Source organism: Eucyclogobius newberryi, unplaced genomic scaffold, assembly GCF_026437365.1.
Source record: "Eucyclogobius newberryi isolate DKJ021-1_F unplaced genomic scaffold, fEucNew1.0.hap1 SCAF_4, whole genome shotgun sequence".
NCBI classification, from domain to species: domain Eukaryota; kingdom Metazoa; phylum Chordata; class Actinopteri; order Gobiiformes; family Gobiidae; genus Eucyclogobius; species Eucyclogobius newberryi.
Window position 1 is genome coordinate 37648690 of NW_027316056.1, and position 17940 is coordinate 37666629.

The 17940-nt window shown below is 46.4% G+C and overlaps 1 protein-coding gene across 2 annotated transcripts; it reads right to left on the reverse strand.

The window, feature by feature from the left end:
* Nucleotides 1-553: 553 nt before the first annotated feature.
* Nucleotides 554-11886, reverse strand: arpc1b (actin related protein 2/3 complex, subunit 1B). Of its 2 annotated transcripts, XM_072463070.1 has the most exons (10): nucleotides 11789-11886; nucleotides 11211-11317; nucleotides 8615-8719; nucleotides 7477-7699; nucleotides 6821-6928; nucleotides 5149-5394; nucleotides 4004-4079; nucleotides 3022-3221; nucleotides 2841-2931; nucleotides 554-1024 (listed from the first exon to the last, which is right to left on the reverse strand). In XM_072463070.1, the coding sequence occupies exons 2-10, from the start codon at nucleotides 11272-11274 to the stop codon at nucleotides 986-988; spliced, it is 1152 nt and encodes a 383-aa protein (XP_072319171.1). In that variant the 5' UTR covers nucleotides 11275-11317; nucleotides 11789-11886; the 3' UTR covers nucleotides 554-985. The 2 variants fall into 2 exon arrangements, with proteins under 2 accessions (XP_072319171.1, XP_072319172.1); XM_072463071.1 differs by lacking the exon at nucleotides 11789-11886 and having other exon boundaries at nucleotides 11211-11319.
* Between the last annotated feature and the right edge of the window lie 6054 nt (nucleotides 11887-17940).

The window sequence follows — 17940 nt, forward strand, 5'->3', positions numbered from 1 at the left end:
ATTTCCTAATTTTGACTTTATTTGGTGTATTTGTGCCTGTTGTACATATAAATTATAGTTTTACACCAATCGAGCAGGTATTTGTGGAGAAAACGTTGAAAAATGTGTATAAAATGAAGAAAATACTTTTTTGACATCAAGATATAATTCAACTAAACACATCTGCTCTCATTTATCTAATTGTAAGAGTTTGGCCCAGTGTTTGCTGGGTAATTTCCTAGTGTGATGTCAATTACATTTTAAATATATAAAACATAACTGCATTTTAGTTCAATGAGTGGTCTGACCTGCAGGGGGCGCTTTAAGAGCCGACAAACAAACAAACAAACAAGAGAAGGCAGCTTTTTAATGCTGATCATGGCGTTTCTACTTTTTCATGCATGTTTTTCAGATGTAAATCAAGTGGAAGAAGCTGAACGAGCTCGTTAGTCGCTCTTGTTTGTATTCTAGACTTGAACCTCCTTTAATGACGAGGAAGGCAGCGTCGAGAAGCGTCGAGAAGCCTCGTGAAGCCTCGTGAAGCCTCGTGAAGCGTGCGAGAAGAACCACAGTGTTTGTATAACAGCATTCTTTATTCAAAGACCGTTTATGACCAGCATAAGCAATTTCATGATTCATACAGCGGTTATAAGTACCATGTGGAGACCTGAGCGCACTCCTTCAGTCTGAGGTCTGCTCCTTCAGTCTGAGGTCTGCTCCTTCAGTCTGAGGTCTGCTCCTTCAGTCTGAGGTCTGCTCCTTCAGTCTGAGGTCTGCTCCTTCAGTCTGAGGTCTGCTCCTTCAGTCTGAGGTCTGCTCCTTCAGTCTGAGGTCTGCTCCTTCAGTCTGAGGTCTGCTCCTTCAGTCTGAGGTCTGCTCCTTCAGTCTGAGGTCTGCTCCTTCAGTCTGAGGTCTGCTCCTTCAGTCTGAGGTCTGCTCCTTCAGTCTGAGGTCTGCTCCTTCACACATTCCAGCTAAAGCATAAGGCACAAGAGCAAACTCCAGCTCAGACGATCTTCAGGTTCTTCATGGAATTCTCCAGAGTCTAGAAGAGATAAAAAAAAGACTATTAGCACAATGACGCGTGTGTAAAGTCATCTCGGTTCTGAATGCAAAAGTAACGGTATTGTGATGAATGTTAGTATTTATTTTATTTTATTTACTTTGATTTACTTATACCATTGTCATTTTTGGGTTTTATGACATTGCTTTGACTTGCCTTGGTTAGGCCACAAGCTGGCGAGAGGCCTATTAGTTCCGTAAGGCCGTGCGAGCGCTTTACATAATACAGAATAAAAAGCACTCATTTGCGCTAAGTAGCTCACGAATATGTTCCCCATCTCTTGCATGTTCCGTGCATATAAGCATGTAATGCAAAAAATGAACATTATTACTGTTTAGAGGGCCAAAAACACAAAGTGGGCGGAGCCCACTCAAAATTAACAAAAGTACCCGTCAGTGACCAGGGACCCACACCATGAGGTAGGAAAGCGCGAGCGCTTTCCGAAAATGTATAGTTTATGATATTTGAAAAATGGGAAACATTGTTTTCGCATCGGAATATTATTCTTTCTTTCTTCCTTCTCGGGACCAACCCCCCTATTTTTCACCCAGTGAACATTGACGAAAAGTCACAAAAATGTTCACACCTCTAAAAATCGTGCCTCTCTACATTCTGGCTATTTCCCTTTTCTAAAACTAAAAAAATTGGCGCGTCAGCGCCCCCAAATGTACCAACAATGCATTGAGAGATGGGAAATGACCCAAAAAAAATCTGATCGTAGAATCATGAAATTTGGCGCAGAGGTAGATGGTGACAAGAGAAGTAAAAAATATTACGGCAACGCCGTCCACCCAACCAAATGTCGGCCATATTGGTTCAAAAATGGCTAAGCATGACTCAGGAGTTTTTACAAACGTCGTACTTTTGCGGACTCCTCCCAGGGCGTTGGCCTACATTGACCCTGTCACGGTCTTTAGCTAGAATTTCAGAAATTTCCCAAATTTAACATTTCTGCCATGTTATATGGAGGTTAAATGTTTAGTTTAGCGAAATTTTACGAAATTTGACGCGAAATTTTACGAAATTTGACACAAAACTCAATTTTAGCATCCCCATCAAAAAAAGTCAATGAGAGCCATGTCATAATTGTTATGGCTTTGCCGTAACGATGACCGAAACCTCCCATGTTATTCCAATGGGGAAATTGCCAGAACATGTTTATACTTTATACTTTCACGAAATCCTCCTCGGGCGTTAGAGACTCATCTTCAAGGGTAAAAGTCGCGGGCTCTTGGCACATTTTGCCAAGAATTCAAAATAAAATAGCTTTTTGATGGTAAAACAAAGGGGAGAAGATGTGACAGCGTCACAGATTCAGCAGTAGGCGTAATAAAAGGACAATTGCTCCTCTTGCGGCGGCGTGGCGAGGGCTGATCATTGCCGCTTGCTGCTATATTTGGTTTTATTGTTTTAGGACTAGTGAGATCACATTGAGCACTTATTATGCCTTTTATTTCGTATTTGTGCAGCTCTTTTGTTTATAAAATGTGCTACATAAATAAAGCGGGTTTGGATTTGGAGATTATGGTCGCATTACAAGTAAAAAAAAGTTAAAAAGTAATCTAGCAACGTAAAGTCACCGTAAGTTAAAACGTGTTTCCATTGTAGCGTCCTGCCCAAGAACTGTGAAATAGCTTCTTTTTTTCCCCACACATTAAACATTTTATGGACGTGTTTCAGCTTCATCTTTTCTCACCATTAAAAAAACCCACAATATTCAGTTATGAATTGTTAATTGCTACGGCAGCGGTCCCTCTGACAAACGTCACGCTGCTAGCACGTCGATCGGGGGCCATACCTTGACGTCCCACACGGCCATGCCACCGTCCATGCCCGTGGTGCAGAACCTGGAGCACTGGGCCCGCCCTCCGTCCAGCACCGAGATTTGGCTGAAACATCAGATCAAGATTGTGAGATAATTGGCTTGAATCGAGTTCTGGACGCCGGCGTTTTGCCCGCGCGGAGCATCGGCGTCGCACCTGATGCTGTTCTTGTGCAGGCTGCTGAGCTCCTTGTCGCTGGCCTGGCTCTCCGACGCTCTGCGGTCCAGGTTCTGGAAGCGTTCCCTGGCGCTGATGCCCTTCTGCGCCGCCTGCTTGGGCACGTCCAGCTTGCCCCCGAACGCCAGGCTGCCCTTGGCCCCGTCGTACACGAACAGCACGGGGTAGCAGTCGTGTCCCTGAGGGCGGACGACAGATGGGGCTTCAACATGAGTGAAATCACAATAAGGACGCAGTTGTCACGTCATCATAGTGGGGGGCGTGGCCTGGCGTGGGTGAAAACTTTTAATATTTTTCCCTCTTTTAAAGATGTTTCCGGGCAAATTGTGTGTGTTTTAAGCGTGATTGATTAGAGTTGAGTCACTTCCAGGTGAGAAGGCAGGAGGTCCAGGAGAGGCGGTAGGAGGTTATGGTGAGGAGTCAGGAGAACCAGGTGAGGAGGCAGGAGGTAGGAGGTCCAGGAGAGGAAGCAGGAGGTCCAGGAGAGGAAGCAGGAGGTCCAGGAGAGGAAGCAGGAGGTCCAGGAGAGGAAGCAGGAAATCCAGGAGAGGAAGCAGGAGGTCCAAGAGAGGAAGCAGGAAGTCCAGGAGAGGAAGCAGGAAGTCCAGGAGAGGAAGAGGGAGGTCCAGGAGAGGAAGAGGGAGGTCCAGGAGAGGAAGAGGGAGGTCCAGGAGAGGAGGAAGGAGGTCCGGGAGAGGAGTCAGGAGTTGTCAACTCGTCGTAGTGGGGGGCGTGGTCTGTGAAAACTTAAATTTTTTTTCTCTTTTAAAAGACGTTTTCGGGCAAATTGTGTGTATTTTAAGCGCGATTGATTCAAGTCGAGTCACATTTGAGTGGACTTTGTTGACCTGGCCTTAAAATACAGCTAGCATAATATAACTCCTAAAGTCCACATTTACTCCTAAAAGAATGGACCCCACATTTTGAATCTACAAGTGAAGTCATGAGTGCAGTTACGTACGGCGGCCACAAGGCTGTTCTCCGTGATGAAGGTGACGCACAGCAGAGGGAGGCTCTCCGAGCTCAGGCTGTTCACGCTGGGAAAACACACACGGCACCGGTCACAAAAGAAACAGACGGAACATGAGGTTTCAATGCACAAAACTGTACGGGATCAAACGATCGGGAAATAGAGTTAGACAAATCCATCCAAGGCTCTTTGCGTCTCAGAATGTTTGTTTTGCAGTTTATTAGTTTGTAACGACAAGCGCCAAAGTTTTAAACTGTATCGAGAGATGAAAAACGTAGCTAAAACTAAATTAGTGGATTAGCAAGAGCAGCGACGCACAACAACAGAGATTTAAGGTTGAACGTGTAAGTTAAGTCCCAAATACAAGGAAATAAAATTATATCCACAAAGTTCACATGAAAAAATAAGAAAATCATCAGATTTTTGACCAAAGAGCTGAACAATTCTGTATCGAAATCACAAATTTCTCAAAATGTGTAACTGTTTATTCTTGAAGTACATTTTTAAACGGGCACTTCGAATCCTTTACTCAACCTTTCCTGCACCGGAAGTAGGTATTTAAATGTGTCCAACTCTTCATTTGCTCTAACGAAACCTTCGGTGCATTAATATCCTCGAGCGTTCACCTTTGGATGCGTACGCGGCTTTAGAACAGACTTTAACAGACAGCAAAGTGAAGCCGCCGTGAACCACCCAAGCACGGCCAATCAGAGCGCGGATTGTGGCTCTCACTGCCGGCTTGATGAGAAAATACCGGTAAAAACGTTATTCTTAGCTGCAGACCTCACACAACGGGCTCAGTTTTAATACAAAGTGCTTTTTTTATCATCAACTCTTTGGGGGAAAACACACAATGCTTTAAGTCGATTTCTTTGACACTTTGACTTACGAGTACCGCATTTTCTGGACTTCAAGTGGCACCTTTTTTCATACTTTTGACCGGGGTGCGACTTATACTTATACTCCGGAGCGACTTATGTGATATTATTTGTTCTTTTCACACTTGCAACCGCATTTCATACGGTAACTTTCTTGCACACGTACTTGTACTTTTTCATAACAGAACCGAGTACACCTTCATAATACAGGACTTTTCAGTGTTTTGGTGGGCACTGTGCAGCTTTGTGGTCCCTTACGTGCCGCTTTTGCCCCCTTCGGCCACGGACACGGTGGAGTCGTGGGAGGTCCAGGCCAGTTTGTTTCCGGAGTGGGAGAAGCAGACGGAGTGCACCCAGCCCCCGCCTCCCGCCGCTCCTCCGTCGGGCTGGGACGCCGCTGCCGAGCCCCCCGACTCGAAGAGCACCTCCCCGAACGGCATCTTGCTGCCCCAGGGCGTCGGGCCGGGCTTCTCCTCCACCTCCTTGATGTAGGCTGAGAACACCCTGCGAAGAGGAGGGGCGGGCGGGTGTGTCAGGAGCGCGTCAAGGTAGTGCTCGGAACCGTTTGTATTCAAGATTAGAGAGACGTCAACCCCCGTTGAGCTTATACGTGATCAAACATCGGTCGGGATATAGAGTTAGACCAATCCATCCGAGGCTCTTTACGTCTCAGAATGTTTGTTTGCACTTTATTAGTTGGTAACGACAAGCGCCAAAGTCGTAAGAAACCGTATCGAGCGATGAAAAACATCGCTAAAACTAAATGAGTGGATTAGCAAGAGCAGCGACGCACAACAACAAAAGGTTTAAGTCCCAACTATGAGGAAATAAAATTATATCCACAAAATTCACAAGAAAAAAATAAGATATTGATCGGACATTTGACCAAAGAGCTGCACAATTCTATATCAAAATCACTAATTGAACTCTTTAACAGTTCTAAAGATGAATCGGTAAATACTTAAAGCTCTTAAAGTATTGCGATCCAGGACTAAAAAAACGTGTTGACTTTACTGATAACAATTGTGGCACTTTTGCTTTTTTGAGGCGTTCTCTCATTAGTAACTGTCAGAACTCCATCTACTGGCAGCAGAGGGGATTACAAAGGGGAGATAAACAAACCTAGCTTGCCGTTGACGCGCTAATGCCATCGTGCAGTTTTAACGAACAGGATTTAGCAGAAATACTCGGATCGAGCCTGGCGACGATTTACAGACCCGTGATGTCACAAAACTGGGAACTGTGGAAACCAAGTGTTTTTTGAGGCTCGGAGGGGAGAGGACTTGCTAGGTGCGGATGCAGATAGCGCGCTGATATGGGAAAGAATCAATCTAAAAAGGTGACGTGTCCATCCCGGAGACGCCTGTCATGCTGGCAATGTCTGTATGATGACTTTATGTGCACTTTGTATTGCATTTAGAGCAGAGGAAATGGGACATAGTTGTGTTCTGAGCAAGGATACTTTGTAGGAAGCGGATTCTGAGTTGATTTAAACGTCTTGTAAGAACAATTAGGTAGAAGTTTGTACCATCTAACCTAAATAAAAACAATGCACATTTATCAAGGAAATGAGGAAAACTTAAGTGCACTTCTAAGCACGCGTCCTTACAACATGTTTTAGATTTAAAGTGTGCTTTTGGACTCTAGTGTACTTCCTTTAACTAACGTTTGCCAACTCTTCTGCTTTTCTTTTTTCAGGAAGTGTCTGGAACGCTATGTCTGCGATTTCTGTAATTTCTTTGTGATTTGAATGTATTTTTCCTGTTGTGAAGCACTTTGAATTGCCGCGTGTATGAAATGTGCTCTACAAATAAACTTGCCTTGCCCAAGTGTGAATGACGCTAAACACAACTCGAGTACCGTTTCGAGCTTTAACCCTCAGAAACATGACCCATGTGTCGTTTGAACCGGCTCTGGCACGTTTCCCTACCTGCACTTGAAGTCGCAGGAGCCGGCCGCCAGCAGCACGTTGTTGGGGTGCCAGTCCAGGCTCAGGATGGTGGAGCGGATGGGCTTCTTGATGTGCTTGCACACCCACCTGCGGGCGTCGACACACGGCACCTTCCACGTTATAATAAAGACGATTGGACAGCTTTGCAAGGTAAAATAATATACGTGAATGCACGGAAAGTACTGCGGCAATTTGTCATTTCCTTTGCGTTGAGTGAAAGAACACAAGCTGCTGAAAGTGTGAAGCGAACAGCTGCTAATGCTAACGGTCTGGGGTTTGTGCAAATAACTGCTTATGGTGTAACCTATGGCTGCGACTATTAGTGACGAGTCAAACTGATATTTCTTTTAGACATTTAGACTTTTTACTACCTTCATCAGCCAAATACATGTTGATTTATGGTGACTGAAGGTTTCTAGACGGAGAATATTAATGGATAAAGTGGATTATGGACAAAAATCAGACAGTTTATCATTTTTTTTACATTTTGATTCAACAACGGCACCGCCTATGATATAAAAGTCTTTCCGAATATGTTCCGGAGTCTGTATTATATCAAAAACACGACTAGGAACACGTTTTATCGCCCGCACTAGCTCGGCCACGCTGCCATGGCGCCGGAGAAAGAACCTCACCAATCGTTCTCCTGTTCAAAGTAGCAGATGGAGATGAGCCGCGAGCCGCTGCCCACCGCAAACTTGTTCTCGCGCGGGGCCCACTTCACGCAGCGGGCGGCGCGGTTGATGCGGAGGATGACTAGCGTGGGCTTCCAGGCGCCGTCCTTGAGCGTCCACACGTAGGCGTTGCGGTCGGCGCCGCAGGTCACGATGCGGTTACTGTCCGGGGCCCAGTCGATACCTGCGGCGGGCGGGGCGGGGAGACGGAACGCGAGAGTCAACAAAGAACGACGAACAGAACCCGGTGTTTTCAGAGGACGGACGAAACAAAACGACATCGGAAGGAGAAAAACGCAAAATACTGGAAAAGGCTTTGGTCGCTTGTGGAGTTACTCACAGCGGGAGGAAGAGGAGGAGGAAGAGGAAGAGGAGTCAAACATGTGACTTAAAGGGCGTGTGACAGGTCTTTATGATTTTCAGATTTTGACTTTATTTGGTGTATTTAAATCTGTCGTACGTATAATCCGAGTGGCTGTTTGTGGTGAAAAATCTGTTTAAAATGACAGGAAGTGACATCACACCAGGGACACTCAACGTTTTTGACCTTCTAAACATTAATTCATCCAAAATAAAGTTGCTCATATATATTTTTGTGACATTTGATGAGTTTTAATCCAGTGTTTAATGGGTATATATTTCATGTGATGTCATTGATTACTAACAGGAAGTAAAAATATAAACCTAAAAAATTGCTTTTTATTTTCAGCCAAATTTAAAATATGTTTATCAAGATTTGGTCAGGAGATTACGGTCTGTTAAATGGCTGTATTGTCTCTTTTCACAAACTGTAATATTTAAACATTAAATCTATTTTTTTTTAATTTTTCTTTAAAAAGAATACTGCACCTATGTAAAAGATGCACACAAAAAACAAAAACAACTCTAAATTAATTCCTCTTTGAACGCCAGATTGTAATTTTCTTTGATGGGTGTGGCCATGCCCTCCTGTATGATAATGAGGGATCCACCCATACCACGTGTGGCCCTTCTGAAGTCATGCCACCTCCTTGTGAACAGTGTTAGTAGTCATAGTAACCAGAGGGAGGACGCATGACTTCAGCAGGGGCGTGTCATCGGGGGCGTGTCATCACCTCACCTGTCACCTGCCCGTTGTGCTCCTTCAGCTCGTGTGCTTTGCTCCACTTTGCTCCGTCCTTCTTGTAAATGTGAACTTCATGGTTGTTCGGACACAGAGCGATTTCTGCAGAAACAAGAGAATAAAGACAGAGTTTTAAAATATATTTACTATTAACAAGAGACTTCCCTGAGCTCTTGGAATATTAATATTAAGTGAAAATAGAAAATATTACAAATCGACAACTTTATACCACTGACAGAACCGCAGTGAAAAAGGACAATTCCTATAAAGATTTTTTTAATTAAATGAACAATAAAACACACATTGAATCATAAATATCAGAAAAACCTTATTTATCTATGTTATCTAGAAAGGAACAGCCATGATTTCTATCCTAAAAATAGCTTTCAGAGGGTAAATGAGAAGGTAAAACTATCATAGAACAGGTAAAACTTTATGTCCTTAAAGTAGAAGTACAAACCAGTGGTCTAAAAGAGAAACTACTACTCAAGTAAATGTCTGGACGAATTTGAAGTACATTTACATCTTACAATACATCATGTTAGTAAAGGCCTTAATCTGGCTGATTTAGATTTGTTTGAATGTTCATTAATATGCGTTGCTCCCCTTTTTCCTTAAATAAAAAAATAATAATATTAAAAAAAATTAAAAAAGTACACAAAACACACACAAAAATACTGTAAAAAAGTGAAACTGTAGCATTAAGCGCTCAAAACTCGGATATATTCAGACGTTCGGTTCCTGGACCTGGCTCCGGTGAAACTTAGTCACGTCCGCTTTTCTGCGAAACCCAAAAGAAGAAGACGACCAAATATGGCTTTGGTCTGCGGCGGCTGCAGCGCGAGAGGAACAGGAAACAGGAAATGCCTCGCTTCACCTGCTGCCAGCCAATCAGAAGCAACAACACTTCTGCTTCTTCTGGCATCAGCATTTCTTTACTTTATGGAGTACTACATATGTTAAAAGTGCAAATCTTTCTTTATTTGATACTATATTTTACTCTGCATGAATAATATTATACTTTATACTCATACTTATTAAAGGAGACGTATTATGCAGATTGGACTTGTTTTTCCTTCTCATAACTGAAACTTGTGCCGTTTTTTGCTCCATAAAAAGTTTTTTCTGTTACAATGTTTTATCTAAAATGATTTAACTGGATAAATAAAGCTTAAAGTGACGTACAATAGGTTTTACGATGTTTTAATTATGACTTTATTTGGTTTATTTATACCTGTTGCACATATAAATGATAGTTTTACATCGATCGAGCAGGTATTTGTGGAGAAAACGCTGAAAAATCTGTAGAAAATGAGGAAGTGACATCACACCAGGAACACTCATTCCAGTCAAAGTTTATGCATAAATTACACAAAAGAAACAACTTTTTTGACTCTCTAAACATGAATGCAACAAAATAAAGTGGCTCTCATATATTTCTATTTGTCAAATCAAAATAATGGTGACATTAGATGAGTTTTGGTCCAGTGTTTGCCGAGTAATTTCCGAGTGTGACGTCATCAATTACAAACAGGAAGTGAAATTACAACTGAAAAAATTTGAAATATATTTGTCTTAACTGCATTTTAGTTCAATGAGTCGTCGGCCTGTAGGTGGCGCTTTAACAATCCAACATATTTAACGTCTTTGTAAGCCCCTGTGATGGTTAAATATGTACTTCCGGGACGTTTGAAGTGTTCACCGTCGCCCCCTGCTGTCTCTGGGCAGAAAAGCAGCCACTCTCCTGAGAAACCCTGGCTCTTTTTTAATATAAGATTGCAACGATTAATCAGAATTATATATTTAAGTTATGGTAAATGCATTTTGATCATCATACTGGTTTATACAGACTCAAAAGAAAACACGCCAAAAGACGTCTTATCACAAAGATTAAAATCATTTCATTATTAATCAAGTTAATTAGTTAAAATGGTGAATTATAAACTGTTAAAAATACACTTTATTTGTAATTATTCTCTGTCTAGAAGCTTTCAATCGCCACATTTCAACCTTTATCTGGTCGAGAATGTATATTTAGAAAAACTATGTGCAACAGAAATACTTTGACCAGTCGACAGATCCAAACAATAATCGCCCTTTTCTGCACAATAAAAACATCAACATAATATACTTTATCAACTCCTTTAACTCTATTTCAAGCTCTATTTCAAGCTCTATTTCAAACTCTATTTCAAACTCTATTTCAAACTCTATTTCAAGCTCTATTTCAAACTCTATTTCAAACTCTATTTCAAACTCTATTTCAAACTATTTCAAACTCTATTTCAAACTCTATTTCAAACTCTATTTTAAACTCTATTTCAAACTCTATTTTAAACTCTATTTTAAACTCTATTTTAAACTCTATTTTAAACTCTATTTTAAACTCTGTTCAGTCTGGCATGCTGGATTTGAGCATGTTAGATTAGGTTTTTGTTTAAATCACAGGTATATTCTGACATTGTAACAGAATAAAAGTGTGAATCTGTTCATAATTCATAAAAAAGTAAAAGGAAACTGTACAAAAAAACAATGCAAAGTACAGTATTGTAACTGTTTGAAACTGTTCCTCCTTTTCACAGACGCTACTCACGGCTCCAGTCTTTGTTCCACGCGTGGCAGCTGATTGGCTCCAGGAGGAAGCTGTGGTAGGCCATGGCCAATCAGAGCGCGGAATGCAACCAGGAAGTGGAAAGATAACTGTCACGTCAAAAGAGAAAAAGAAAAAAGAGAAGCAGAAGAGTTAAAGGAAGTACACTTCAAATCTAAAACATGTTGTAAGGACGCGTGCTTAGAAGTGCACTTAAGTTGTACTCATTTCCTTGATAAATATGCATTGTTTTTATTTAGGTTCTATGGTACAAACTTCTACCTAAATGTTCTTACAAGACGTTTAAATCAACTCAGAATCCGCTTCCTACAAAGTATCCTTCCTCAGAACACAACTATGTCCCATTTCCTCTGCCCTAAATGCAATACAAAGTGCGTAAGTGGATTTTAAGTGCACATAAAGTCATCCGACAGACATTTAATTAATTCCAGATTCATTCAAACTTCAAACGCAACCGACAAACCTCCAAAATAAACCCGTTTGACGTGGAAGAGCTCGCGACTGTTTCACGTCCTTTTCTCTGGGTTCTAGACGTCAAAGATCCTCGCGAGGAGACTCACCCTGGCCCCGGGGGATGGAGCGCGAGCACCGGGAGGACGAGGAGCCGACACGAGGACGGACTGGTCCAGAGGAAGGACGAAAGGAAGAGAGGAAGTGTTGGAATGTGAAGGAAGAAAGAAGCTCGCGGACTCTGGCCAGTCAACGCGAACGCGAACTGTGAATGTGAGAGAAGAGAAGAGGAAGTGCACGAGGGAGGAGGGAGGGGCTGAGGGAGGAGGGAGGGAGGGGCTGAGGGAGGAGGGAGCGAGGGGCAGAGGGAGGGGCTGAGGGAGGGAGGAGGGAGGGGCTGAGGGAGGGGCAGAGCGAGGGAGGAGGGAGGGGCTGAGGGAGGGAGGAGGGAGGGAGGAGGGAGGGGCTGAGGGAGGGAGGAGGGAGGGGCTGAGGGAGGGGCTGAGAGGGAGGGAGGGGCTGAGGGGGAGGGGAGAAGGGGAAGTGCACGAGGGAGGAGGGAGGGGTAGAGGGAGGGAGAGGGAGTCAGGGGTGAGGGAGCGAGAAGGAGTCAGGGCTGAGGGAGAGAGAAGGAGTCAGGGCTGAGGGAGCGACAAGGAGTCAGGGCTGAGGGAGCGAGAAGGAGTCAGGGCTGAGGGAGCGACAAGGAGTCAGGGCTGAGGGAGCGAGAAGGAGTCAGGGCTGAGGGAGCGACAAGGAGTCAGGGCTGAGGGAGCGAGAAGGAGTCAGGGGTGAGGGAGGGAGAAGGAGTCAGGGCTGAGGGAGCGAGAAGGAGTCAGGGCTGAGGGAGCGAGAAGGAGTCAGGGCTGAGGGAGGGAGAAGGAGTCAGGGCTGAGGGAGCGAGAAGGAGTCAGGGCTGAGGGAGGGAGAAGGAGTCAGGGCTGAGGGAGCGAGAAGGAGTCAGGGCTGAGGGAGCGAGAAGGAGTCAGGGCTGAGGGAGCGAGAAGGAGTCAGGGCTGAGGGAGCGAGAAGGAGTCAGGGCTGAGGGAGCGAGAAGGAGTCAGGGCTGAGGGAGCGAGAAGGAGTCAGGGCTGAGGGAGGGAGAAGGAGTCAGGGCTGAGGGAGCGAGAAGGAGTCAGGGCTGAGGGAGCGAGAAGGAGTCAGGGCTGAGGGAGCGAGAAGGAGTCAGGGCTGAGGGAGGGAGAAGGAGTCAGGGCTGAGGGAGCGAGAAGGAGTCAGGGCTGAGGGAGGGAGAAGGAGTCAGGGCTGAGGGAGCGAGAAGGAGTCAGGGCTGAGGGAGCGAGAAGGAGTCAGGGCTGAGGGAGCGAGAAGGAGTCAGGGCTGAGGGAGCGAGAAGGAGTCAGGGCTGAGGGAGCGAGAAGGAGTCAGGGCTGAGGGAGCGAGAAGGAGTCAGGGCTGAGGGAGCGAGAAGGAGTCAGGGCTGAGGGAGGGAGAAGGAGTCAGGGCTGAGGGAGCGAGAAGGAGTCAGGGCTGAGGGAGCGAGAAGGAGTCAGGGCTGAGGGAGCGAGAAGGAGTCAGGGCTGAGGGAGCGAGAAGGAGTCAGGGCTGAGGGAGGGCGCTCTCCCCTCTTCTCTGGGGGAGGACAGACCTGCTGCTGACCTCATTTGAACCCATCGTTTCGGCGACTCGTGAGTTCCAGAGTCTGTGGTCGACTAAAGGAGTTGTTGGTCGACTCTGGCGACCGTGGCTCTCAAAACCTTCCAGTCGTGTTTGACCTCGTGTCTGACCCTGTGTTTGACCTCGAGTCTGACCCTGTGTTTGACCTCGTGTTTGACCTCGTGTCTGACCCTGTGTTTGACCTCGTGTCTGACCCTGTGTCTGACCTCGTGTCTGACCTCGTGTCTGACCTCGTGTCTGACCCTGTGTCTGACCTCGTGTCTGACCTCGTGTTTGACCTCGTGTCTGACCTCGTGTCTGACCCTGTGTCTGACCTCATGTCTGACCTCGTGTCTGACCTCGTGTTTGACCTCGTGTCTGACCCTGTGTCTGACCTCGTGTTTGACCTCGTGTCTGACCTCGTGTCTGACCCTGTGTCTGACCTCATGTCTGACCTCGTGTCTGACCGTGTCTGACCTCGTGGCTGACCTTGTGTCTGACCTTGTGTCTGACCTCGTGTGACCTCGTGTGACCCTGTGTCTGACCTCGTGTGACCTCGTGTGACCTTGTGTCTGACCTCGTGTGACCTCGTCTGACCTTGTGTCTGACCTCGTGTGACCTCGTGTCTGACCTCGTGTGACCCTGTGTCTGACCTCATGTGACCTCGTGTCTGACCTCGTGTCTGACCCTGTGTCTGACCTCGTGTCTGACCTCGTGTCTGACCCTGTGTCTGACCTCGTGTGACCTTGTGTCTGACCTCGTGTCTGACCCTGTGTCTGACCTCGTGTGACCCTGTGTCTGACCTCGTGTGACCCTGTGTCTGACCTCGTGTGACCTCGTGTCTGACCTCGTGTCTGACCCTGTGTCTGACCTCGTGTCTGACCTCGTGTCTGACCCTGTGTCTGACCTCGTGTCTGACCTCGTGTCTGACCCTGTGTCTGACCTCATGTCTGACCTCGTGTCTGACCTCGTGTTTGACCTCGTGTCTGACCCTGTGTCTGACCTCGTGTTTGACCTCGTGTCTGACCTCGTGTCTGACCCTGTGTCTGACCTCATGTCTGACCTCGTGTCTGACCGTGTCTGACCTCGTGGCTGACCTTGTGTCTGACCTTGTGTCTGACCTCGTGTGACCTCGTGTGACCCTGTGTCTGACCTCGTGTGACCTCGTGTGACCTTGTGTCTGACCTCGTGTGACCTCGTCTGACCTCGTGTGACCTTGTGTCTGACCTCGTGTGACCTCGTGTCTGACCTCGTGTGACCCTGTGTCTGACCTCATGTGACCTCGTGTCTGACCTCGTGTCTGACCCTGTGTCTGACCTCGTGTGACCCTGTGTCTGACCTCGTGTGACCCTGTGTCTGACCCTGTGTCTGACCTCGTGTGACCCTGTGTCTGACCTCGTGTGACCCTGTGTCTGACCCTGTGTCTGACCTCGTGTGACCCTGTGTCTGACCTCGTGTGACCCTGTGTCTGACCCTGTGTCTGACCTCGTGTCCTGAATAATAGATTAAAAAGCCTATATTTGACAGAAAAGCTCCGCTTCTTGCCTGATTCTAACATGTTCCTCGGAGGAAAATAATTGCCGGCCCTGGTCTAGAGCAAAGCCATTCAACATGAGGCCCAGGGGCCAAATCTGGCCCTCCAAGCGACAACCCATCGTCCCAATATTAAAAACGAATACTTTGTTCAATAGTTTAATTCTGGTTCAGTTTTGGACGGGCAATTTTAGCAAAGAACAAACATCTTATCAGTTATTTCATTTTAAAACCTGGATTTATTGAAATAAAGCGGGGGATATTTTATGCAACCCAAAAGTGTCGTGATGTGCAGCTCCAGCCCAGCGGCCTGGGCCGTCAGAGGTAAATTGAGATATAGTATATAATTGTATTTGTTATATGCTATATTCTGTTCCTTGTATAACGTGAATGTACTTATAGAATTACACCGTTGTAAAAGAACCCGAACTTGTCCTGGTGTGGAAACTTAAATTGAGATGTTCTTTATTTCGGCCACGATGCAAAACCCTCTGAAATATCTGACCCTCTGGAAAATGAAGTGGATATAGAGGTTATGCAACATGTATTCAAAAGCTCTGGCAGAATTACGAGCAGCACGACTGATAATGTGTTTTACTTTTGTCCATGGAGCGTTTGTTTAGCTCAAAATTACCTTTACACAGTAAAATGTCAACTGAAAGTAGCTTCTCCGTTGATGCTCCGACTGTGCAGCGCTAAGCTAGCGGCAGTCTGGGATTTAGGACGTGTCAACAATAAGTTTGATGCAAGTCTCATATTTTATTTGGGATTTGAGCTCTAACGGAACATTGTATTACTTATCATTGATCGTCATGTAATTTGCCACTGTTAAAATCCCAAATGTCATGAATTTGTTAAACTATAAACAGGAGGAATAAATACTATTGAATATCCATGTGTTTATAACAAAGATGATTCTTGTGCTGTGTGTAAATGTTGTGTTTGGTTTCTTTATTTAGACCAACCTTATGTAATTAAGGCAAGTTTATCTGTTTTTAGCTGAGATTTGAACATCGCCGGTGTAGAACAGGTCTCACATCTTCAGGAAGACCGAGCCCTCCATCACCCAGGACCTCTGCTCCATCACCCAGGTCCTCTGCTCCATCACCCAGGTCCTCTGCTCCATCACCCAGGACCTCTGCTCCATCACCCAGGTCCTCTGCTCCATCACCCAGGTCCTCTCCTCCATCACCCAGGTCCTCTCCTCCATCACCCAGGACACCTCGTCCATCACCCAGGACACCTCGTCCATCACCCAGGACCTCTTCCATCACCCAGGACCTCTTCCATCACCCAGGACCTCCTCCATCACCCAGGTCTTCTCCTCCATCACACAGGACCTCCTCCATTACCCAGGTCACCTCCTCCATCACCCAGGTCCTCTCCTCCATCACCCAGGACACCTCGTCCATCACCCAGGACAACTCCTCCATCACAGGTCCTCTGCTCCATCACCCAGGTCCTCTGCTCCATCACCCAGGTCCTCTGCTCCATCACCCAGGTCCTCTGCTCCATCACCCAGGTCCTCTCCTCCATCACCCAGGACACCTCGTCCATCACACAGGACCTCCTCCATCACACAGGACCTCCTCCATCACACAGAACCTCCTCCATCACACAGGACCTCCTCCATCACCCAGGTCCTCTCGTCCATCACACAAGACCTCGTCCATCACCCAGGACACCTCCTCCATCACCCAGGTCCTCCCCTCCATCACCCAGGTCCTCCCCTCCATCACCCAGGTCCTCCCCTCCCCTCACCCAGGACCTCTCCTCCCCTCACCCAGGACCTCTCCTCCCCTCACCCAGGACCTCTCCTCCCCTCACCCAGGACCTCTGCTCCATCACCCAGGACCTCTGCTCCATCACCCAGGTCCTCTCCTCCATCACCCAGGACACCTCGTCCATCACCCAGGACACCTCCTCCATCACACAGGACCTCCTCCATCACACAGGACCTCCTCCATCACCCAGGTCCTCTCCTCCATCACCCAAGACACCTCGTCCATCACCCAGGACACCTCGTCCATCACCCAGGACCTCTTCCATCACCCAGGACCTCTTCCATCACCCAGGACCTCCTCCATCACCCAGGTCTTCTCCTCCATCACACAGGACCTCCTCCATTACCCAGGTCACCTCCTCCATCACCCAGGTCCTCTCCTCCATCACCCAGGTCACCTCCTCCATCACCCAGGTCCTCCCCTCCATCACCCAGGTCCTCCCCTCCATCACCCAGGTCCTCCCCTCCATCACCCAGGTCCTCCCCTCCCCTCCCCTCACCCAGGACCTCTCGTCCATCACACAGGACCTCTCCTCCATCACCGTGTGGTACGCCGGAGCCATAGCCAAGGACAAACAGAGACTACAGCGCCCTCTGATGAGAAGGTGATCAGTTCTCAAACTTACTTCTGAACATTCTTCATTGAGATGGATCAGTTTTATGTCGTACGATGGAAATATTAAATTATACACATTTCCTGAATCACCTCAAATGACCAATCACAGCAGACCGTCCCTCAGGAGCGTACGGTCTTATCATTAACCAGAGCCCATTCTTTACATCGACCTATAGATGGCGTTGGAGCTTCATTCTTTCTTTCCACACATTCCAATCACACAAAATGATCAAATACGATTAAACCGCATAAAGAAAGACGACAGGCGCGAGGATAGTGTTCTGTAAATGCATTTGTCTTTATTCACGTCCACCTCACGGTCAGTTACAAACAAAAGCCTCCCGTTCCCGTACTTCTCTCGTTAGCGTCTCGGGAGCTTCGCGGGCGACTCCTTTCGCCGCGACGCGACTCGGTTACTTCTTTGTCGTTTTGAGGGAATAACAACAAAAAACGCACCTTTAGTGTTTTTTTTCGATACGGGAGGTTAGCGGACATTAAAAAAAAAAAAAAAAAAAAAAAAAAATCACATCACGTTTTAATGGGACCGCTCCCACTTCAGTTAGCCTTCATTTAAAATATTAATATATAAAACAAAAAGAGTGACTTCACACGGTGTCAGTCGGGTGGTGGCGATGTGAGGTGTGTATTATGGGATGGGCGTGTCACACAATGCATCAAATCACTGCTCAATTCCATAACAGCAATAAATATGT